The sequence below is a fragment of the Tilletiaria anomala genome (genome assembly GCF_000711695.1).
Source record: "Tilletiaria anomala UBC 951 chromosome Unknown K437scaffold_108, whole genome shotgun sequence".
In the NCBI taxonomy this organism is placed as follows: Eukaryota; Fungi; Basidiomycota; class Exobasidiomycetes; order Georgefischeriales; family Tilletiariaceae; genus Tilletiaria; species Tilletiaria anomala.
The window spans coordinates 36283-55622 of NW_013546914.1; the positions used below are offsets into that span (position 1 = coordinate 36283).

Genomic DNA, 19340 nt, shown 5'->3' on the forward strand with positions numbered 1-19340 from the left:
AAAGCCATTCATAATTCATCGAACCCAAAAGTAATTCGAACACAGAGGGGATAGGAGAGCTTGTCTGCAATGAGAGGAGACCCTGCGGCGAGTTGGAGCATGATGGGGCTTGCCTGCGTGGAAGGAGATGTTGGTCAGGTTGACCCAAGTTGGGTACCCTCCACCGTAGGAGATCACCTGGTTTCAAGTGAAGACTGACGCACACTAGGTATCGTATTATTCCGGTAATTTTGAACATGTGAGCTTTGAATCTGAGATCTGTACGGGTATCTCAGGGGCCTGCCGAGACTGGTTCCGGTGGAACCTGCATGTATTCCGGTGTCGTGCCTGTGTGGACAACCGTAATTCAGGAATATACTCCCGGTTTTAAGGTTTCCCGGGATTCGAGATGGCGCATTGCCCCCATGTCCTTGAGAGGATGCGTTGCTTGCAAAAGCCTTCAGAGCGATAGATGGATTGTTTCCACTGAAGATCTTGATCCGCGCGCACCACTGATTGCATCGAAGGACAGAAGCTATAATCGATCCCTTCGTTTTCGTCTGACTGGGCGCTCCCTGAGGCGGGTACAGGAAACCCCCAGCCATGGACGACCTTGACCTCGGAAGAGACGCCGCGGGCGACAGCCTCGCCGAGGCGTACCCAGCCTTGACACATCTATCCGACGCTGAGCTGCTGGCAAGCATCAGCGCGCATGCTCAAAAGCACGCCTCGGACGTGCAACTAACGCTTCAACTGCAAGCGACTGCGCAGCAGCGACAGCATGCCGTCGCGATCGCACCGCTTTGGCTTGCTGAGCTCGAAAACCTGAGGCAGCGCCTTCAGAAACAGTGCGAGGCCATCTGTGCGCTGAGCCAAGCCATCGTGCCGGCGCCCGATCTCGAGGTCAGACGCGCTCGAGGGAGAATGAAGGGTAGCAGCAGCTCGGAGAATGAGCGCTTCCATGCAGAAGACGCGCTTCGCAAACGTTTGCCGTCGTTGCCGGACGCTCAGCTGTCAGCATTGCACACTCGTGCCAAGGAAGCAGGCGAGGAGTACGAACAGAGCTTCCATCGCTTCGAGCAGGGCTGGGACCGGATCATAGACAGGGCCCAAGGCTGGGCTTCGCTGCCCTCACGATGGCATATAGCCCTCCGCGACCACGGTGCCAGCGATATAGGGGTCACGGGTTATATCCATCACATGGAGCAAACCATCGAAACCCTGATGGAATCGCCCAAGTCTTGGCTCGAAGCTTTATCCAAAAATGCTGCTCAAGGCATGGTGTCTTCTTTGGAAGATGTGCTGTACGATCTCGACGGAACCGCACGGTCAATATTGCAGTCCGAAAGTGGTGCCCTAGCTTCCTGTACACGACGACCATCGGCTTCTCCGGGCGTCGAAACGATCAGGGCCGACGCTTCGCAGGGAAGCGACACTGCGTCACCCTTGAGTCCCCAGAACTCCCTTCGCAGCCCGCTTCAACTTCTTCTGCACGCAATCCACAATTACCACGGTGCGAATGGTGTGTTTGCGTTTGCCAAGGCCATCTTCAGCGATGCAGTTCCGCTCTTAGGGCCGTCATGTGCACGCAAGAGCGAGGTCGAGTCGTTCCTCCTGGAGTTTCTTGACGCGCTGCAGGCGTTGGGTATCGATGTAGATGCCCCCCCTGCCGGTGCAGGATACGATGGTCTCCCGGGGGCATTGTCGAGCGGCGATGCCATTGACAGTGAAAACATTGGCGGAGCAGCGCACAACTTGGTGTGTCCCTCACCGACTCTTGAACTTGAGCTTCTTACCTACATCAAAGCATCCAAACAGCGTGCTGCTCAGAGGCGTGTGAGAGCTTCGGATCAAAGCGAAAATGGCACGTATGATTACACCGATGGCCCGGACGCCATCTCGCCACGCTCGCTTTCGGCAACTTTTGCAAGCACCGCGTCCCAGTGGTATAGCAATGTTGCAGAGGGGTGGTCGACCTTTCAAGACGCAGCTACCTTTTCGCTGTCATCCATCGGCACAGGGAATGCATCGTTTCCAGCTTCAAAACAGGCAACCGAGACATTTAGCCCTGATAAGGCCAAGCCCAAGAAGCTGGTGCTGTATGATGCGATTCACAAACCAACTGCTGGACCATCAGCACTATCTTCCATGTCGCAAGGACTTTGCAATTTTCTGACACCTGCATCGCCCGTCGCACCCAAGTTCAGCGCTAGCTTAGCGCTGCAGCAGCCAGCTCTCAGTGGCGAAGCGAACAGCAGCGAGGGCTCACACCACAATGGAAGTGAAGGTGGAAGGTCTGTTTTGAATACATCTTGTGAGTCGGCAAGAACAGAGCGCATCCTAAGATAGTGTGTCTGATCTCTCAACTTTCTCAGTCGGCACTCACACAGAGTCAAGCTTGAGACGCCTGGCGGACGGGAGTGAAGGGATGCCGGATTCTCCTGTCCGAACGCGCCACGCTAGCATCCGCACGCTTCCAAATAATACTTTAGTCAGCACGCCTACTGTGGCCACATTCCGGGGCCAATCTCGCTCCGCTTGCGGCAGCCCTGCGGCGGGAGCAGCAGCTGCGGCTGAGGAATCCCAGCTTGTCGACCACGCAGCCGAGAAACTGCTTGAGGCACTGGTCAGAAGCTCTGATGCGGCGCCGGCTTCGCGGAGCCTTCCTTTAGTTATTGCCCTGGCACGATACTTGCTTCAAGACCACTTCAGCCGCGTTGCCGAGCCTGAAGCTCACCGCTCACTGAGGATGCTTATCCTGGTGCGATGGTGGGCGTTCAGGCATCTCAGGGCCATGATTTGCGATCTATACGCCCTCAGTCGTAACACACCATTTTCGGCACTGGCAAGCAATATAACAGCAAACAAGGGCTTGCGGGTAGAGATCAAGCTGATGGAGGATACTTGGCTCGCGGACCCGGAGATCATCGAACAGCTAGCAGCGTTGCATAGGGCAGTGTATTCGGCTGTCACAAAAGCCATCACTTCACAGCCATGCTCCCCATGCTCAGCGGCATCCCGTCGCGCTTTGCAGGCTTTGATTCCGGATTCGCGGCCTCTTTTTTCCACACCAGCGTCGCCCCGCACTTCGACCGAGGGACTTGTCCCAGGCTCTCGCAGTTTCACAATCTCGCAAATGGAATTTTCTGCGCTTGCGAAAGTTTTGCCTCAGCTATCTGGCTCCATGGCCGAGCTATCAAATGCTGCCCAGGGACTCGCACACCATGCTGCGGTGCTCTTTATCAACTGCGCTGCTGACGGTGGAAAGGCGCGACTTTCCTTACAACCACCCTCTCGCATCTCTCCCACAGGCTCCATCGTAGCATCAACACGCCAAGGAGCGACCGGCTCGAAGACAAGAAAAAGGTCTGGAACTAGCTTTAGTAATCCCGGGGCCACGATGCTGTCCAGCTTTACGCCGAACTCAGGTCCAGGTGGCTCGCGCGTCTTCTCTGGCTGGGGATCTCCTATTGGCTCGCCGATAGAAGTCCCCCTGAACATGACACAAGGCGCAGGGTTTTTCGACATCGCCAAGCCGCCAAATCAGCTTGCATCTGGCGCTCAGGCGTTACAATACCTAGAACTTCCGCCTGAGGATCGAAGCGATCTCCGGAAAGCAGTTTACCTGCTCGCGCGTCAGCAACTCTCACTCGATCAGTGGAAAGGCCTGCCCACTATTATTGCTGCTCAAGCGTCGTCCTGTCGACGCCAGCGGCAATGGAGTGACGCGGTACTGTTGGACTGGGCCTCGACCTATCTGGCTTCGAATCGCAGCCTTTCCAGAGACTTGCTTCAAGACTGCTTGCTCAGCGCTTACCAGAAACAATCGGCGCTTCGACTATTTCGGCGCGCAGCCGAGATCGCCATCGTTGCCGCAGATTCAGGCGTGTGCAGACTGTGTCGCTCTGCCCAGAATCTGATGGCATCTCTGCACGAGCATCGGGCTTTGGTCTGGTATGCTACTGCCATACGGACGGAAAGCAAGGTCCGTGCGACTTGGTTCACTTCTCCGGTGCTTTACAAACCGGAAGATATCAAGCATTGGATGGAGCAGGCACGGGTGCAAAGCATGGGCCTGGACCAAGAGACTGAGAGTCTGATCATGGCTCTTGATCAAGGCTTTGGAGCGATCGCAGGGGATGCATCAGAGTTTTTTGAACACCCTATGTGAGATCATGTCCCTCGAGCGGACTGTGCCGGAAAACTGATACATCGCACCACTGCACAGATGGTCACCGGAGGCTGTTATTGCGAAGCCATTTCTCAAAAATGCCTCCTCACTGGCTCTCTCAATTGAACCATCAGCTGTGGTCCTGAAAGAAGGCGCATGCACTGCAACTGTGCTGTGCAAGGAGCAGCACCGACCGCCAACACTCACAGGTTTAGAGACTTTCCTTCAAAAGGCCCAGATGCGTGCGACCGGCTTTTTCTTAATGGAAAGCCAAGCTGGAATTTCCAACGCCTCAGAACAGTTCACCGACTCAAGTCATTTGGCTCGTTTGCGCCCCACGCCCAAAAGCCTATTGAAGGAGGACGATCGCGTTCATTTGTTCCGGTGCATTGAATTACACGCAAGCCCAGATCTCAAGATGAAAGCCGTGCACAGTTTGCAGTTGCTGGTTGCTACCTCGCTCATGTTGCGAAAGAACAGAGCCCCATCTTCATCACCAGACACACAAAACAAACGTACAGGGCGAGGCACGACCAGCTCTCGGACTTCGGCGTCCTTCCGACCTCTTAGCTTCGTAACCACTAACAGAACAAATCGAGTCCTCTCCATGCATGACGTAAACAAAGTGACAGAGGCTCCTCTCAACTTGGATGCAGTGCTCGCTATCGAACAGCCTCAGGCGGGGACAGGAGACGCTCTCAGGACGGTTAAGCCAGAGGATATACTCGAGCAACTAGAGGCTGCTTTGTGCGAGACCAATCTCTCGCAGTGCATGCTGAACCTTCAGCTCGTATTTGCCTTCGCGCCTTCTTCGATTTTGAATATACATGATCGAGGAAAGGCGACGCTAGACTTGGCTCTAGCAGCTCTGAGCGTTCAGAGAGATCGCATTGAGTCAGTCGTAGAGTTTTCGCGGTAAGAACCTAGTGCCTCCGAAGAATGTCCTGCATCCCGATGAGCCATGTCAGAAATTGCTCGTGTTGAATGGATCATCTAAATCCGCGAGCGTGCCTTAGCCACTCAAATCGAAGACCGCATGCTGATCAAGATAGAATTTGAGCATCTAGAACTTGTTGAATAGCATTATCTACGTCGGCTTGTTTACAACTCGCATTAATATTATTGATACACGTCATGTTTGGAGCGGCCAGCGCTTCCAGCATTACCGTACTCTCACAATAGGAGAATACCATTCTTCCCAAGGACTCGAGCCATCCGAGTCCATGGCGGCAGTAGACGAGGTCGAGTTGCCGCCGTCCTGCGGTATGTCGTAACCCGGCCTGAGTGCCTTGAGATGTAATTGATAGTCGCCAGGTTTCACCTTTCCAACACCGTCGACAGTTCCATCCCACGCTAATGCATAGATACCATAGTCTGGGTCCATCGTATTCCTTGGCAAGAAAGAAGAAGACGCCACCTGCCCGGCACTACTCGCTGGCCTGATTGTGTTCGAGGCTGTGCCGCGTGTTCCTAAAGGTTCACTTTCCGAAGCGAAATTGATGAAGGTGTGGTCTGTGGATTCAGGTTCAAGGGTGTATGCGCCCCCCTTGCCCGCATAAGCGAGCAGCCCAGTTCCTGCAAGCATAGAGGTATCCAACATATTGCGGGAGCCGCTGGCGAATAAGGGGACATTGTCGACAACTGATTGTGTAGCCGTTTCGACAAGGTCGACCTTGACGCTTCGTGAGCCGCCTACTAGTCGGAATTGCATGACTGGGACATCGCCATTTTCAAAAGTATACGTCCGCGGTAGCCGCTGAATCTTGCCGGTACTCCCAACAAGAACGGCTGGGAGAGGGTAATTCTTTGTAACGCCGTTGCCAGTGTCCAGAAGCTTGAGGGAGGACATCTTAGCTGCTAGCCCAAGGTACGCGACTGTGAGCGACTCGTTTAGCGGTGAGCTGGCTACTTTGATGAAGCCAGAAAAGACAGGAAATGTGCTAGGGTCAGGAGAAGGTCCGGACGGGGGGGTGAATACCACCTGGATCGTCTGATTCTCTCCTGGGTCGATCGACAACGTCATCGGGGTAATGCTGACGGACGCATGGGCATCCACGAGTGGCACTGGACCGGCGAAAGGATAGGGCGAATTCTGAGACAGGACACCATGTCAGCAAAGGATGCTCCTGTGTGATGTTTACGGAGTATACTGACTTTAGGGTAGGTCAACGCCGTTCCTGCGGGCTCGTGGGTGATGCTGTACGACATTTGTGAGTCCCCATTGTTCACTATCGTGAAAGACTGCACCTTGCCCATTGATGAGGTGTCATTCAATGACAGCAAGGAGGGGAAGACCTAAATGCGTCGTGTATTAGCGAGCACTGTCAGAACATCCAGTTTGAATTGATACCATCACGCACATGAGTAGTGTAATGTATGGCATTGTTGAGCTGAAGCAGACCGGCGCCCTGCTTTGCCACGGTCTCGAGGAATGCACGCGAAGAGTTGGTCGCATTGAAGACTGGCATGGCAGTGCTACGGAAGCGCTCCATGACACTTTCGGACAGACTGGTTCTGCCTTCACGCGCAGCTTGCAAGAGGAGCGCGGCAGCGCCAGCAATGTAAGGCGCCGCCATGGACGTGCCGCTGACGATCGAGTAATTACCCAGCGGTACGGGCCAGAGTCCGAGAATCGACCCACCCGGAGCTGCCAGGTCCGTCTGACTTGACATGTCAAATGTTGGTCCGTAAGATGAAAACGAAGAGACTGTTCCCCCGGTGAAAGTGTTCGCCACCCCAAGGACCGGGCTATCAGGGAATGCCATCTTTACGGCCAGGCCCTGCTGCAATTGATCGACAAGCTGCGAGCCGATGTTTGGGCGATTAGTCAACTCATCTTCCTCCACTGTATCACACCTTTGCGCGACAACTCACCCATTTTCCGTCGTCTGCGCCAATCATCGCAGACTTAAGAATGCCATTGGCTGGCTCAATATAGACGGGCGCAATGTTGGTGTTATAAATGATGACATACTTGCCGTTGTACGCTGCAATGTTGCGGAACTTTTGCTCGAGCGAGCACCCTCCCCTTTTGGTGAGAACGATCGCCTTGCCTAGGTCCGGCGTGTAATCTGGCAACGGGTCGCAAGCATCGCTCGTAACGGTAGTGTCGAATGATGTCGCATACAGCGACAACGGTGGGATAAGAAGAGGACGTGCTGAGTAATATGGCTGATCAAAGCGCGAGGAAGCGTCAGTGTGCGCAGATGGAAAAAATTGAATTGTAAATGCCAACACTCACGACAGATCCGGTACTTGCACCGGAGATCGTGGCGTTGAAGACTGTAAGAACATCAAGAAAGCGTCATCAGTGGAGTATAGCGGAAAGGTGAACACGGGCCGTAATAAATATTTTACCAACCTATGTAGTAAGCGTTGTCCACGCTTCCGACGGAGATGACATCCGAGCCAACCGCAGGAGTGCTGGGGAAGAACATACCTGCATAGCCATCGTTGCCTGCAGCGACAGAGACGACGCGACCTTTCTTTGCGATCTGCGAGGCCACCTTGGCCGTGGGAGACTCGGTCCAGCCTGCAGGCGCGCCAATAGAAATGGAGATAATGTCGGCGCCGTCTTCGTAGGCCGTCTCCATCGCTTTCATCAGGACATCGTCGGCCGTGCCACCGGTGCAGCCAAAGACGCGGTACATGCCGAGCGTTGCGCCCGGTGCGACACCGACCAGGTGGTAGCGTTTGTCCTGCGCGCCGATGATTCCTGATACATGTGTCCCGTGCGGACCGCATTGACTCAAAGGGTCACTGTCAGGCGCAGGGTCATTCGCTGTGAGATGGAGGAAAGCGTGATCTCAGCAAAGGCAAAAAAGCAATGGAAGACATTTCGAAGAATGGCTCACATCCATCATAGCTGTCACCAACAAAGTCAAACCCGAAGGACACCTTACAAGTGGGGCCAAAACAGCCACCAAGGGCAGGGTGAGTATAGTCGACGCCAGTGTCAATGACTGCGACCTTGATACCCGTACCATTGATGCCTTCTGCGTGGGCCTTGTCGACCCCGCAAGCGCTGAGCGAGCTAAAATGCTCGCTGATTTGCTTGGGACTCGGCTTGGTCGCCAACTGCACCTTGTTCGCATACGGTTGAGGCCGCCGCACAAACGTGATTGGCGTGACAGACTTAACTCCGCGCATCTGTGCAAGCATGATGGCATCCGAGGCGCGCTCGAGCGATACGGACAGGCCAAAGAAGAGCTGCTCGTTTTGGAACTCTTGCCGGATGGAAAAGTAGAAGCTTGGCGTTGAGTCTTGCTGCTGCGAGCGCCTATATCGCGCCCGCCGTATGAAGTTGGCCGCTACTTGCTGCGCATCCGCATCGCCTATATCCGCATCTCTCCCTGGTAACATCCTGGCCCACCATTTCTTCCACCAGCGCCGCTCGCGAGCAGCGGCAGAGCGCCTCGAATCGAATTTCTCCGAATCACCATCCGAGCGCTCCTGTCCTGGTAGCGCCATCTCCATGTCGGCGTCCGACAGTGGATTGGCGTAGTCGAGAGGCATCTCCGAGCTCCCTTCCGCGTTCCCCAGCTGCTCCTTGGGGTTATCTGTCCAGCTGCCGTTGGAATTTCCAAAGGGAACTGGGATAGGCCTGTTGATGATGCCGCTATTGGCAATCGGCAAGATTCCTAGAGCGCTGGGATTACCCGGCGACAAACCAGTCCCGGGCGCTTTCCCCTCCACGCCGGCCCCGGGGGCGCTGCTGCCGTCGGCTGTCGTCGCGCCCCACCCAGCTGAAGTTGAGGCGACCCCGCTCGCTGCCGAATTGCTTGAGGCGAGCGACCGAAAGGTGTCTAGCGTCGTCAAGTGTGGATCGAGTTCGACAATGTAGGACATAGGTATCTGTCCTGAGAGCGCGTTGAACTGCGCCTGCGAGCCTTGTGCGACTAGCAAGGCCGCTACCAGGGCCGTTGGCGCGTGGAAAAGCATGTTCCCTGACCTATACAAGCCCGTCGGACGAGGTTGTTGATGGCATGAAGCTTGAAGCAGGTCAGTGATACGTGACTCGCAAAAGATATTGCTCGACGGACATCTGCTGGGTAGTGTATGACGGGTCGGTGTTGACAGTGGTCGGAAATTTATGCTGCATGGCTGGAAACTGAGATGAAAGTCTACTGGATACTTGATACGCTCGACAGAGGGAAGGGGGTGCTATTTCCTGTAGACCTAAGCAGGAGCCTTCGTGGAAGTCAATAGCAGGTGAACCATTGTCAACCCGGAGGGACCGGACCTCGACGTGTGGGGATGGGACGTGGAAGTTCTATCTGCTCAGCGCCTACAAAAAGTCACAGATAGTCTGGATGTTGTCCATGGAGCTCCATTCATACGTGGGGAAGGGCCCAATGCTCGGATATTTGTGCGGCATACCGTCATGTTGCAGGAATACGTACCATCATCAATCACAGCACGGAGAGCGAGCGGATGTTGAAAGTGTGTTTCCTGTTGCCAAAGAGTGCGGCGTCCCTGCATCATGCACATTGCGCCACGCGCTTGAAGGCGGACAGGGAGCTGAGTGGTGGAGGACCCCAGAGGAATGAAAAATCTCCATGGCTCTTCATGGTTCATGCTTGGTATTCAAAATTGCCGACGATCTCGATGTGTGTACGTACATATGCACTGCCGAGCACGAACGGCGAGTTGCAACGGCTGGACCGTTGAGATCTTTTTGTAGTGGCGCGACCTCAAAACCGGTGAGACTAAGGTCGGGCTCGCGTTTTATCGGGGGCATGGCCGCTGCCGCGACGCGCTCGCGCTGTGGACAAGGCTGTGCCCTGGGAATCGGGGATAAACTTGAAGACGAGCACATCGATCGTTGTTCGCCAGCTGAATCCAGGGCGATGGAGGTGTTGGCTTGCATGAGGATGGAGAGGAAGATGGAGCTTTTACAGATTTTGGCGTTGGCGTGGGTGTGAGGCAGCGCGCCTGGATACGGCGTCATCTCACCTGCTGCTCTATGGGCCCCAATATGTACGCGTAGATATGATATTCCATCGATCTCTTGAACAGATCCCTTTTAAGAGCCAAATGTGGATTGGCAAGAGGAGATCCAAGCCGGACTCTGGAGAGAACAGAACCGTCGACTAATATGAGTGACTCAACGGCCGGCACGGCCGACCGGGCCAAGGGGAAGCAAGAAGACGAGCCGCTGGCCGAGCGGGTGCTCGGACCGGAGGCGTACTTCTTCGATTCCAAACGCAACCTATTCCTCGCGGCGCTCGTCCCTCTGGTCGCCTTCCTCTTCCTACCTCGCATTCTATGGATGGTGCGGAGCCACACACTGCCAGACATCTTTGTGCGCCCATCGACGCCCGACTCGATTCTGCGCGCCGGCCTGCCACCGCAGACGCGCCTGGAATGCCGTAACCTCAACGTCGCCCAACCAGACTTGTGGAATCGCACAAAAGACCACCATGATCGCCCGATGCAAGCGCTGGCGTACTGCGAAGACGCCAAGCTCCTTACTGAGCGCGGCGTGGCAATCATTGCGTGCGATCCGGGGAGGCATCGATGGAACACTGTTATGGGCCTGCTGCAAGACCCGGACCCCAGAGGCGCACTGTGGGTGTGGGACTACATCGAAGGCACGCAAAACCCGAACCTCATTAACATCAAGGGCTTACCAGCTGGTATTGAATTTCATCCCCTCGGAATGCACGTTCACGAAAAGGCAGACGGCGAGTACACTTTGTACGTGGTCAATCATCGAAAGCTGTTCACGACTGTCGAATCATTTGACCTTAAGGCCGGAAAGCGCGACATTGGCTGGACTGCACAATGTGAGTATCGAAGAGACTTCAGATCAGGACTACTGACCCCCTTCTCTGACCTTACCGCTGTGTCCTTGTAGTTACTCGCTCCTTTACTCATCCTCTGGTGACACACTCGGCCAACGCGGTCGCATTGCTAGACGAGAAGACGCTATTGATCTCAAATGATCACCTCTTCCCGTCGCGTCCGCCTCCACGGACGCATCTGGTCTTTCTCTTTTCCCACGTCTTTGGGTCTTTCCTCGGCCCACACGTCGCATCCGTTGTCTCTGTGCCCATCGTGAGCACGGTGCTGAGCTACCTGGAGACCCTCCTGGGCATCCCCACGAGCTTTGTCTCTGTCGTCGACCTGAGCGCGCCGCACACCTCTGGCAAGATTGTGGCGCGAGGAATCGGATTCGCCAATGGCATCGCCGTAAGTCCTGGTGGAAAGACCATCGCTGTCGCCGAGACTGGCAGCCCGTCTATCCGGCTGTACTCGCCGGTCAGGGACAGCGCGACGGGGAAGCTGGAGGAGCTCAAGCTGGTGGACAAGGCACATACGCCCATGGTGATTGACAATCTCGACTTTACGCAGCCACTCTGGACGCGCGCTCGTTCGGCTGGCGGTGACCAGGACCTCTTCGAAGGCGCCAAACTGATTGCCTCGGGCCATCCTCACCCATTGAAGCTGCTCTCGTTCGCCCGTGACCCTACGAACCTGGACAAGCAGTCGGGTACATGGTCCATCTCAATGGAACCGGCTGCGCCGCCACCACCCGAGCGCAAGATGGACCTGGCCAACTGGCGCGCTTTCCAGGATGGCGTCAAGGTGCCCGCTGCAAAACGCACCATGACGCAGAGCAGTCGATGGCTCTTCAAGACGCTCTATCAGGCGCAAAAAGGCTTCGTCAAGGCGAACGGCTTTGGCGTTGCTACTGGGGCAACAGCGCTTTGGGACCCTAGTACTAAAGGGAAAGGCACCCTTATCGTCACTGGCTTGTATGCGCGCGGCGTGCTCGTATGCTCAGCCGTAGGTATGGAATGACTCACGAATGTGAGTACTTCCTCCAGGATCTGCGATGCAATGAGTCTGCGAACTATCTATATTTGAATACGTAGGCGTCGTAACATGTCATGAAGTTATGAACTCATGCAATTGCGTGTAGGCACTGTGGACTGTGGAGTGTTGTTGGTGTTGACTTGCAATCAACTGTGTTGCGTATCCGTAGACCCTAGTGTCATTGGCACTAGGGCCTTGTTTAATTTTAAGCTGTTGGGAGCGTTCCCCCGGCTGCCAGGCGCCGTCCGGCATCCGCTGTGTGAATGACGAACACTCCATCACTTTCCTCGATTGCCCCCCACCCTCACCAAAGGAGATATTGTATGAATACGGTCCAACGAATTGGCGTTGTCGAATGTCAACAATCATACACTCCAATACTCCAACTCCAGCAGGTTTCAGCAGGCTCCATGTAACGCTTTGGCTCAATCAGCAGAGTTGGCATTATGCGTAGAGTGCACCGGCAAGGTGTTTCAAAGGCAATCTTAAACCAGATCGGCTTGAAATGGCGCATTCATTTCACCCTTGTTCTTGTCGACGTTTGTATGAATGTCCTTATTCATTCACATGTATGTAGCGCTCTATCATATACCACATGCTGGCCAAAGTATTAAGTAGAGGTAATATGATGTGTAAGCTTGTGTAATGGCTGGAAGTGTGAATACCGTGCGTTTACCACTACTGATGAATTGACACTTTTGGTGGACCAGAAGGTCACCTCCATATGTAAGAAGAAAGTGGAAGCAATTAGCATGGGCGTAGAACCACAGTAAGAAAAGGTACACATGATATAAATACACTTCACACGCCACACCAGGCGACAGACTACGCCTAGGGGGGTGCTAATGCATGTAGTGGTCAGAGGAATCGTGCATCTTGAGTAATGTACAACCACATGTACATGGCGGCCTATTCTTATTACGGCCCCTGCTGACAGGTGACCTGTTGATCGCTAACTATGGTGGACGTGCATATTTCAGAGCAGCTGGTTGCAAAAGTGGGCTGCTGGCCGAAGAGGTGTTTGAAACGCCGCCTACCTCCCACCTCATCCTAGGCTACTACAGGCTTCGATACTCGAGTCTCAATATGATACTAGCATTACAATAATGTATATTATGGGGCTCGACCTGGAACTTGGACGCTCGACGCTCGAATCCCATCGGCCTCAGTTTATGTACTTCTGCCCATTTACTCGTAGCATGTATGTACCTCAGTATGGGTTTTATGGTGGTATTGTGCTGCCGATGTACTTATTGTACCACTTTAACCGTAGTGAATGGCGCTAGCGTGACACTCCCCGTCCCACCACAAACATGCGAGCATAGAACATCGTATCTTTTTTACGTCCCTCCACCGCCTCATCCTGCCTTTTCACCCTCCTTCCCGAGTAGTTCATCTTGATGGATTTGTTTCGAAGCCTCAAGGGTGCTGCGAGCTGGGTCTGCTGCGTCCTGCCGCTCATGGGAGTGCTGAAAAACGTGTCTCGCTCTTCGCTATTCGATGCGGCCTTGATTCTCACGTCCAACCTCCCCCCCCCCCACCCCTTCATTCGCTTTCCTATCCACTCCCTAAGTCAAGCATGGGAATGGTATCGTAGTATTTAGGTGCGAAGGCGCATCAGTAGCGCAACTACGTTTACATCGTAAGTGGGGTGGCATCTGGAGGTGAATGTGAGTGCATCCGCTCACACCGAGCCTGGAATTCCGATCGCTTGAACACGTTTGTTGACTGCGTTACATACCTTTTACTGCGCCGCTAATAGGACGGCCATATACCAGCGCACATGGACTCTTTCAACTCTACGATAATACAATGTACTCGTACCATGTACTCCTTGAAAACGATGACTCCCACAATGCGAAGTAAAGGGAAGCAAGAATACGTTGCTGTATAAAGTACAAAACGGGTCATGACTTGCTTTCACCCCGATATTCGTCGGGCACGTCCAAACCAACTCGTCGCGCTGTCATACGCACTCGTTCTTGCTCTGTTAAATCGTGAGTCGGATTGTAGCGCACCAGGAGCTCCTAGAAGCCAGCGAAAAGCACGACACCGGAATCAGAGTTGTCCATAGCCCGATGCCCACGTTCGAAGGCCTCTGGTACTGACAGCATGGGTCTTCTTACTTCGCAAGAATAAATCTAAATCGCGGAGCCGTCGTCCTTTTTCTGTGTCCCTCGCTAGTCGCTTTTCTGCCTCTTCCACCGTAGCACCAAATACATGCTTGACGTAGCCTTGCAGGGGCGTAGATGCATTTGATCGGCTCCCACTTGCTGCGACCTACGGATAGAGGTAGAGAGATAGCAAAACGCAGAGATGCGAGTCAGTAACAAAAAATGACTAAGTGACCCTTCAGCACGTACCAACACCACCAGTGACGAGTATGCCGTCCTTACTGAGGAAGTCATCCTGCTTTAAATCGCTCAACCGGATATGCACCCTTTGCTTAGGGGGGAAGGGGACGAATCGCTGGACAGAACACGGTAGCTAGATATGCTATAGGTAGAATTGCTGTTCCAAATGCACACGCTCATCCAATCGTTTCTCTCCCAAATGAAAGAGAAAGAAAGGCAAGTCTAAATTCAAGGGGAAAAGAAAGAAATATAATGCAATGACGGGTCAACGTGTCGCCGACTGGGCACAACTTTCATTCCGACTTTTTCAATCTGGCCACATTGATTTCCTGACGCTCAATGGCACTTTGGTCGCTAGTAACGTTGGGCTTTTGTATGGGCGAGAGTGCGACATAGTGTGAGCGCTCTCATCCTTGTGCAGAGTAGGCAGACATGCAATCGCGCACTCATGCAGGAACTGGGTTGACGATGGAGCGGCTGCAAAGCTGACAAACGTTCAACAGCGGCCTCAGCGTCTATGCAACGATGCCCTCTTCTCCACCCGTCCCTTCGATCTGCATCGCAACTCTTTCATTTGCAACGATTACCACTGTCGCAGCCGCCGAAAGTGGCTTCGTCCTTGTCGAGCCGGGCCAGAAGCTGCCATATCCTCTCTTTGGCATCTTCCCGCTATCCCTTGATCTCCAGACTCAGGCCATAATTGGTGCCACTCTGCTTGTGGTTATATTCAGCGCTGGTTTCTTCATTTTTTGCGAAGACAGTGAGTCGGTGATTGAAGAGTTACAGCAACAAGTCCAACCCATTTTCTACCTCCTCGGCCAAGCTGCTCACTGGCTGTTGTCTGAGACCATGGCTCCCGTCTCAGCGGGACTTGGCCTCGGTACAGAGGTCACGTCTCGCATTCATCGGTTCACACTGGGGAGGCACTCAAGCAGACCTGCAGACCCGAGTCATGCTTCCCTGGTCGTCAGAGCCAGTAAGCGGCCTCGCGGCGCATCAGGGTTGCGCCGAGCCCAGCCAAAGGCCGGGCGCTCTTCCGAGACTGTGTTCACACAAGCGCTACAACATCATCCGGGCCTGCACAATACGGGAAACACTTGCTTTTTCAACTCGGTCTTGCAGTCACTTGCCAGCGTCGAAGGCGTGAACGAATACCTAGAAGGCATCATGTCTCTGGCTGAAAATTGGGACGTGGCCACGCCAGTGACAGACGCCCTGCACGACATGATCTCAGGTGCGCAACAACTCCAGCCACGTAGGCAAATGGGCATGTTCTGTAACTGATTTTTTGCAACCACCTACCCACCTATTTAGTCCTCAATACCCCCGGATGCAAGCCTTCAGCAGTATACCCGAGCGATGTGTCGCGTGCCCTCGGCCAGGTATCGCTAATGAATGGCACGCGCAGCCTTGTTGGAGCGCATCAACAGCAGGATGCGCATGAGCTCTTGGTGCTGCTCACCAACGCTATCGATGATGAGCTGAGCACGGTAAAAGCATATCGAGCAGAGGTGCTGCGCCTATCGCGCGGCGGTCTGCGCGCCGCATTGCCACTCGCTTTTCTCGAGGAGCCTCCTAGCAGAGAGGACCCATCGAATTCGTTTCGCGGCTTGACGGCGCAACGAACCAGCTGCTACACGTGCGGTTATACAGAAGCCATCCGACATCATGCTTTCGAAGAGCTGAGCTTGAGTGTGCCTGCGTATGGATGCACACTCGAGCACTGTCTGGCAAGATGGACAGAGGTGGAGGAGGTAGAGTGGGTGTGTCATGCATGCAGCATGCGCCGGACCGCTGAGTCCTTGGCCGCCGATTGTGCACGGCTGGAAGGCACTGCCACTGGGCCGATCAAAGCGTTGGTGAATCGTGCTTCTCGTGAGCAGTCGAAACCAAAAGCGAAAGGGAGCTCTCTGCCAAAAGGGGAAAGTATATCCGCATCAAAGAAGAAACGATTAAAAGAGGTACGCAAGGCAGAAGCGTGCGTAAACATGGTGATACAAATGCGGATGCATGAAGACGAAGCGATGAGGTCGGGTCTGCTAGAAGGCATCAAGCTCGATCGCACACCATCACCTTCGTCAACCAAACAAGTGATGATCGCGCGCGCGTCGCACACTCTTGTCATCCACCTCAATCGCTCGTCTTACTATGGCTCTTTTGGTGCGACAAAGAACAATGCGAGCGTGCGTTTTGGCGAATTTCTCGACCTCCGACCGTTTACTACCAACGGCCGCCTCAGCGTTGCGGCCGACGAGCCGATCAGCCGTTGTGACGCGGTGGACAGGCCCCCGCTTGCATCCGGTGGGCAGTGGGCTGGCGCTGTCGAGCTGTCGGTAGAGGAGCGCATACAGCACCTCTTTCGTCTCCAGTCCGTCGTCGTGCACCTCGGCGGCCACCATTTTGGGCACTACATCGCCTTTCGTCGGCGGCCGGATCTTGGCGCATGGAGGGCGCCATCAGACCTTGACCTGAAGGTACCAACTATAAACGCTTCATCATCTTCGGACTGGCTGCAAATATCCGACGAGTCCGTCCGGCCTTGCTCGCTGAACGACGTACTTGCGCAACATGCATTTTTGCTCTTCTACGAACGCGTTGCCCCGCCCGCTTCGTCCAAGCGCCACGCCCGTTCGACAGTTGACGGCGTGGATATCAAACCGTCCGCCGAACATGTACAGGCACCGAAGGGGATGGAGAATTTGGTACTTGAAAAGGAGCAGCGCATGCGAAGACTGATGCAGCCGAAAACGGTGGCTCGATGGAGCGTCGAGCCGGGCTCCTCAACACCGGGCTCGCGGCAGGCCAGCGTCATGCCGTCCGATTGAGTTATATCAGCTCCACTTTGTACTCTGACTGGATAGCGCATTGCACTCCAATGGTATTGTTTTCCTGTAGCAGAAAGTCATTTTGTACAATCGTGCGAAGGAATAGCCTGGAACTGCATCGTTGGAACATAGGGTCGTGGCTCTTAAGTTCTTCGGACGTTGTTTTGGCTCTCGCCGTCCGCTTTGATTGGCCTCTCATATCGCCCTTCTCCTCGTCGTGCGCATCCCGCTGCCCCTGGACCTGCATGTGATGCACTGTCGGTGGGTGTTCAGTAGGGCGTGTCATCAATACTCTAAGTCCGGTCGGCACACGGTGAGAGGAGTAACTTACATTGACTACAGCCATGCATGTAGACGCGAGACCATTTACTCTGAAACACAAGGGAAGGAGAAGCAAAGCGGAGATAAGATGCGAGCCTCCGCGAGAGATGAATAGCTGATGCGACCAGAACTGCCTCACATAGCTGAGAGGACGCTCTCGATTCCATTGATGACGGCTATCAAGCACGACCCAATAGCTGGGTATGGTAACATGAAAAGTCAAAAGTGTTAACACATTTTCCTTCGCGCTCACACGTGATGGATGACACGTACCCCTTACGATAGCTCCCAAACAACTCGCGACAGCTCCCATGATGAAATCTGATTCCCTTCTTCTTTTTCTGCTTGTATTTTCCTCGTGAGTATGTTGCGGGAAGGAGGCTTGATTGGCTTTGCTGCATGGGTGAAAAATAACAACCTTGTGTTTGCGAATGTGCATCTGCAACTTTGTGTGCTTTTATATCTTGACCAAATTTCTCTAATGTATCTCAACCTGTGGCACTATGAACGGCTCCACTTAAGCGAGAAGAAAACTGGAGGTTCGAATCACGTATGCTAATTGCTACATGATTACACAGCCTTGCGGGTCGCGAAGAGTATGACCCTCAGAAGCTGCGGCCGCTGAGGGTCCTCTCGATGCTAAACCCCGAAGCTTATGTTCGGAAAATAATAAATACATTGAGAAAATAAAGCACATATCCCATTATCGCACGATGACGCTGAGCTTCGGCACAAGTCGCGTGATCTCAGATGCTCACGGAAGTCCCTGGGACACGAGACGATCTGCCGAAGCCCTGGCGATAGGGAGCGGCCTGTGAAAGCCAAGCAGTCGCCGGGTGGCTGGGCCCCGGCGCAGGTTTCTTGGGCCTTTCATGTACACCCTCCACAGTCCATGTACTAGTCCTGTACCTCATTAGCCGCTTGCGGGAAGCATCTGCTGGCTTGGAGCTCAAAATATAAATACATGCGGCTCCGACCGCTTATTTGACAGTGTTACTCCACCCGCTGTGGGCCGCTCTTGTTTTGATTGGCCAAGAAGCGGGGGCCATCTTCCTATAGTAGTGTTTCGGAAAGGGTCTTGCTCGTGTGCGACTCATCGCTTTGTGTTTCGCCCACCATCATGCTGGTCACGGCGCATGACGGAAAAAGGGTCTGACTTTGGTGAGCGTGGCTTACTTCTTTTGTGGATGAAAAATCAACGCAGGCCAGCAGATGACGTCAACCGTTTTATTGGGCGCGCCTCCCCATCGCGCATTCGCTGCAAAGCCCAACAATCTAGGAACGGCGAGAACGAGTACGTGGACGCCGCTTCGACCAGTTGGCAGCATGCATTCGGTACGTCATGTGCGTTGACATTGATTTATCTTCCATGATAAAATGAGCCCATCGCCATTCTGTGGCGTTGCGGTCGAGGTCCTAGGGGCCTTAACGAAAGTAGAACAATCAAAGCAGGGTTCAACCTACAAACAGTGACGAGTGAAACAAATCTGAGTTACGATGGGCCAATTGGTCGAACCCGATGCGGTAGGCAGCTTGTTCGTGATAGGGTTCAACGAGACAATGGCAACCGTCGACTGTGCCGACAAAGAATGACACCAGCCAATGTTGAGTCGCGGTCTTGTGAAAGTCTTTAGTACATTGGCACGACCCAGACGATGTGGCTAGTTAGGGTATAAAGAAGGTCTCTAGCAAGCATCACGAGCAAATGCAATAAAGTCTGCGAGCGCTCTTCGCCGCACATTTCAGCAGCTCTCTCGTGCCTTTCATCAATTCTAATATCGCGTTCTTTCATAGATAAACTTATCCTTAACCCAAGTGCATCAGTTCGAGCACTCTCAGAAGCTTGCAGTCCTCTTTCACACCTCCGGA

The 19340-nt window shown here is 54.0% G+C and overlaps 5 protein-coding genes across 5 annotated transcripts; 3 read left to right on the forward strand and 2 right to left on the reverse strand.

Annotated features, from left to right (window-relative positions):
- The first annotated feature begins 490 nt into the window (after nucleotides 1-490).
- K437DRAFT_259174 (uncharacterized protein) lies at nucleotides 491-5262 on the forward strand. Its single transcript, XM_013385494.1, has 3 exons — nucleotides 491-2293; nucleotides 2355-4146; nucleotides 4208-5262. The coding sequence occupies exons 1-3, from the start codon at nucleotides 583-585 to the stop codon at nucleotides 5067-5069; spliced, it is 4365 nt and encodes a 1454-aa protein (XP_013240948.1). The 5' UTR covers nucleotides 491-582; the 3' UTR covers nucleotides 5070-5262.
- Nucleotides 5263-5312: 50 nt separating this feature from the next.
- Nucleotides 5313-8512, reverse strand: K437DRAFT_228169 (subtilisin-like protein; the record flags this gene model as incomplete). The annotated part of the gene is made up of 7 exons (XM_013385495.1): nucleotides 5313-6242; nucleotides 6305-6445; nucleotides 6511-6951; nucleotides 7025-7321; nucleotides 7392-7432; nucleotides 7512-7931; nucleotides 8005-8512. 7 exons carry the CDS (start codon nucleotides 8510-8512, stop codon nucleotides 5313-5315), a joined length of 2778 nt encoding a protein of 925 aa, XP_013240949.1.
- Nucleotides 8513-10172: 1660 nt separating this feature from the next.
- On the forward strand, nucleotides 10173-12057 carry K437DRAFT_259176 (uncharacterized protein). Its single transcript, XM_013385496.1, has 2 exons — nucleotides 10173-10938; nucleotides 11010-12057. The coding sequence occupies exons 1-2, from the start codon at nucleotides 10248-10250 to the stop codon at nucleotides 11954-11956; spliced, it is 1638 nt and encodes a 545-aa protein (XP_013240950.1). The 5' UTR covers nucleotides 10173-10247; the 3' UTR covers nucleotides 11957-12057.
- Nucleotides 12058-13733: 1676 nt separating this feature from the next.
- Nucleotides 13734-14515, reverse strand: K437DRAFT_14304 (uncharacterized protein). The gene is made up of 3 exons (XM_013385477.1): nucleotides 14335-14515; nucleotides 14081-14251; nucleotides 13734-13998 (listed from the first exon to the last, which is right to left on the reverse strand). The coding sequence occupies exons 1-3, from the start codon at nucleotides 14377-14379 to the stop codon at nucleotides 13879-13881; spliced, it is 336 nt and encodes a 111-aa protein (XP_013240931.1). The 5' UTR covers nucleotides 14380-14515; the 3' UTR covers nucleotides 13734-13878.
- Nucleotides 14516-14647: 132 nt separating this feature from the next.
- On the forward strand, nucleotides 14648-17207 carry K437DRAFT_239691 (cysteine proteinase). Its single transcript, XM_013385497.1, has 2 exons — nucleotides 14648-15559; nucleotides 15640-17207. The coding sequence occupies exons 1-2, from the start codon at nucleotides 14851-14853 to the stop codon at nucleotides 17148-17150; spliced, it is 2220 nt and encodes a 739-aa protein (XP_013240951.1). The 5' UTR covers nucleotides 14648-14850; the 3' UTR covers nucleotides 17151-17207.
- The last annotated feature ends 2133 nt before the right edge of the window (nucleotides 17208-19340 follow it).

Coding starts and splice junctions, on each gene's coding strand:
- K437DRAFT_259176 (XM_013385496.1), top strand. CDS start 10,248: ATGAGTGACTCAACGGCCGGCACGGCCGACCGGGCCAAGGGGAAGCAA. Junction 10,939..11,009: donor CATTGGCTGGACTGCACAAT/GTGAGTATCGAA, acceptor GTGTCCTTGTAG/TTACTCGCTCCTTTACTCAT.
- K437DRAFT_239691 (XM_013385497.1), top strand. CDS start 14,851: ATGCCCTCTTCTCCACCCGTCCCTTCGATCTGCATCGCAACTCTTTCA. Junction 15,560..15,639: donor CCTGCACGACATGATCTCAG/GTGCGCAACAAC, acceptor CCACCTATTTAG/TCCTCAATACCCCCGGATGC.
- K437DRAFT_259174 (XM_013385494.1), top strand. CDS start 583: ATGGACGACCTTGACCTCGGAAGAGACGCCGCGGGCGACAGCCTCGCC. Junction 2,294..2,354: donor GTCTGTTTTGAATACATCTT/GTGAGTCGGCAA, acceptor CAACTTTCTCAG/TCGGCACTCACACAGAGTCA. Junction 4,147..4,207: donor GAGTTTTTTGAACACCCTAT/GTGAGATCATGT, acceptor ACCACTGCACAG/ATGGTCACCGGAGGCTGTTA.
- K437DRAFT_14304 (XM_013385477.1), bottom strand. CDS start 14,379: ATGACTTCCTCAGTAAGGACGGCATACTCGTCACTGGTGGTGTTG. Junction 14,252..14,334: donor ACTCGTCACTGGTGGTGTTG/GTACGTGCTGAA, acceptor CTCTATCCGTAG/GTCGCAGCAAGTGGGAGCCG. Junction 13,999..14,080: donor GAAGTAAGAAGACCCATGCT/GTCAGTACCAGA, acceptor GCTGGCTTCTAG/GAGCTCCTGGTGCGCTACAA.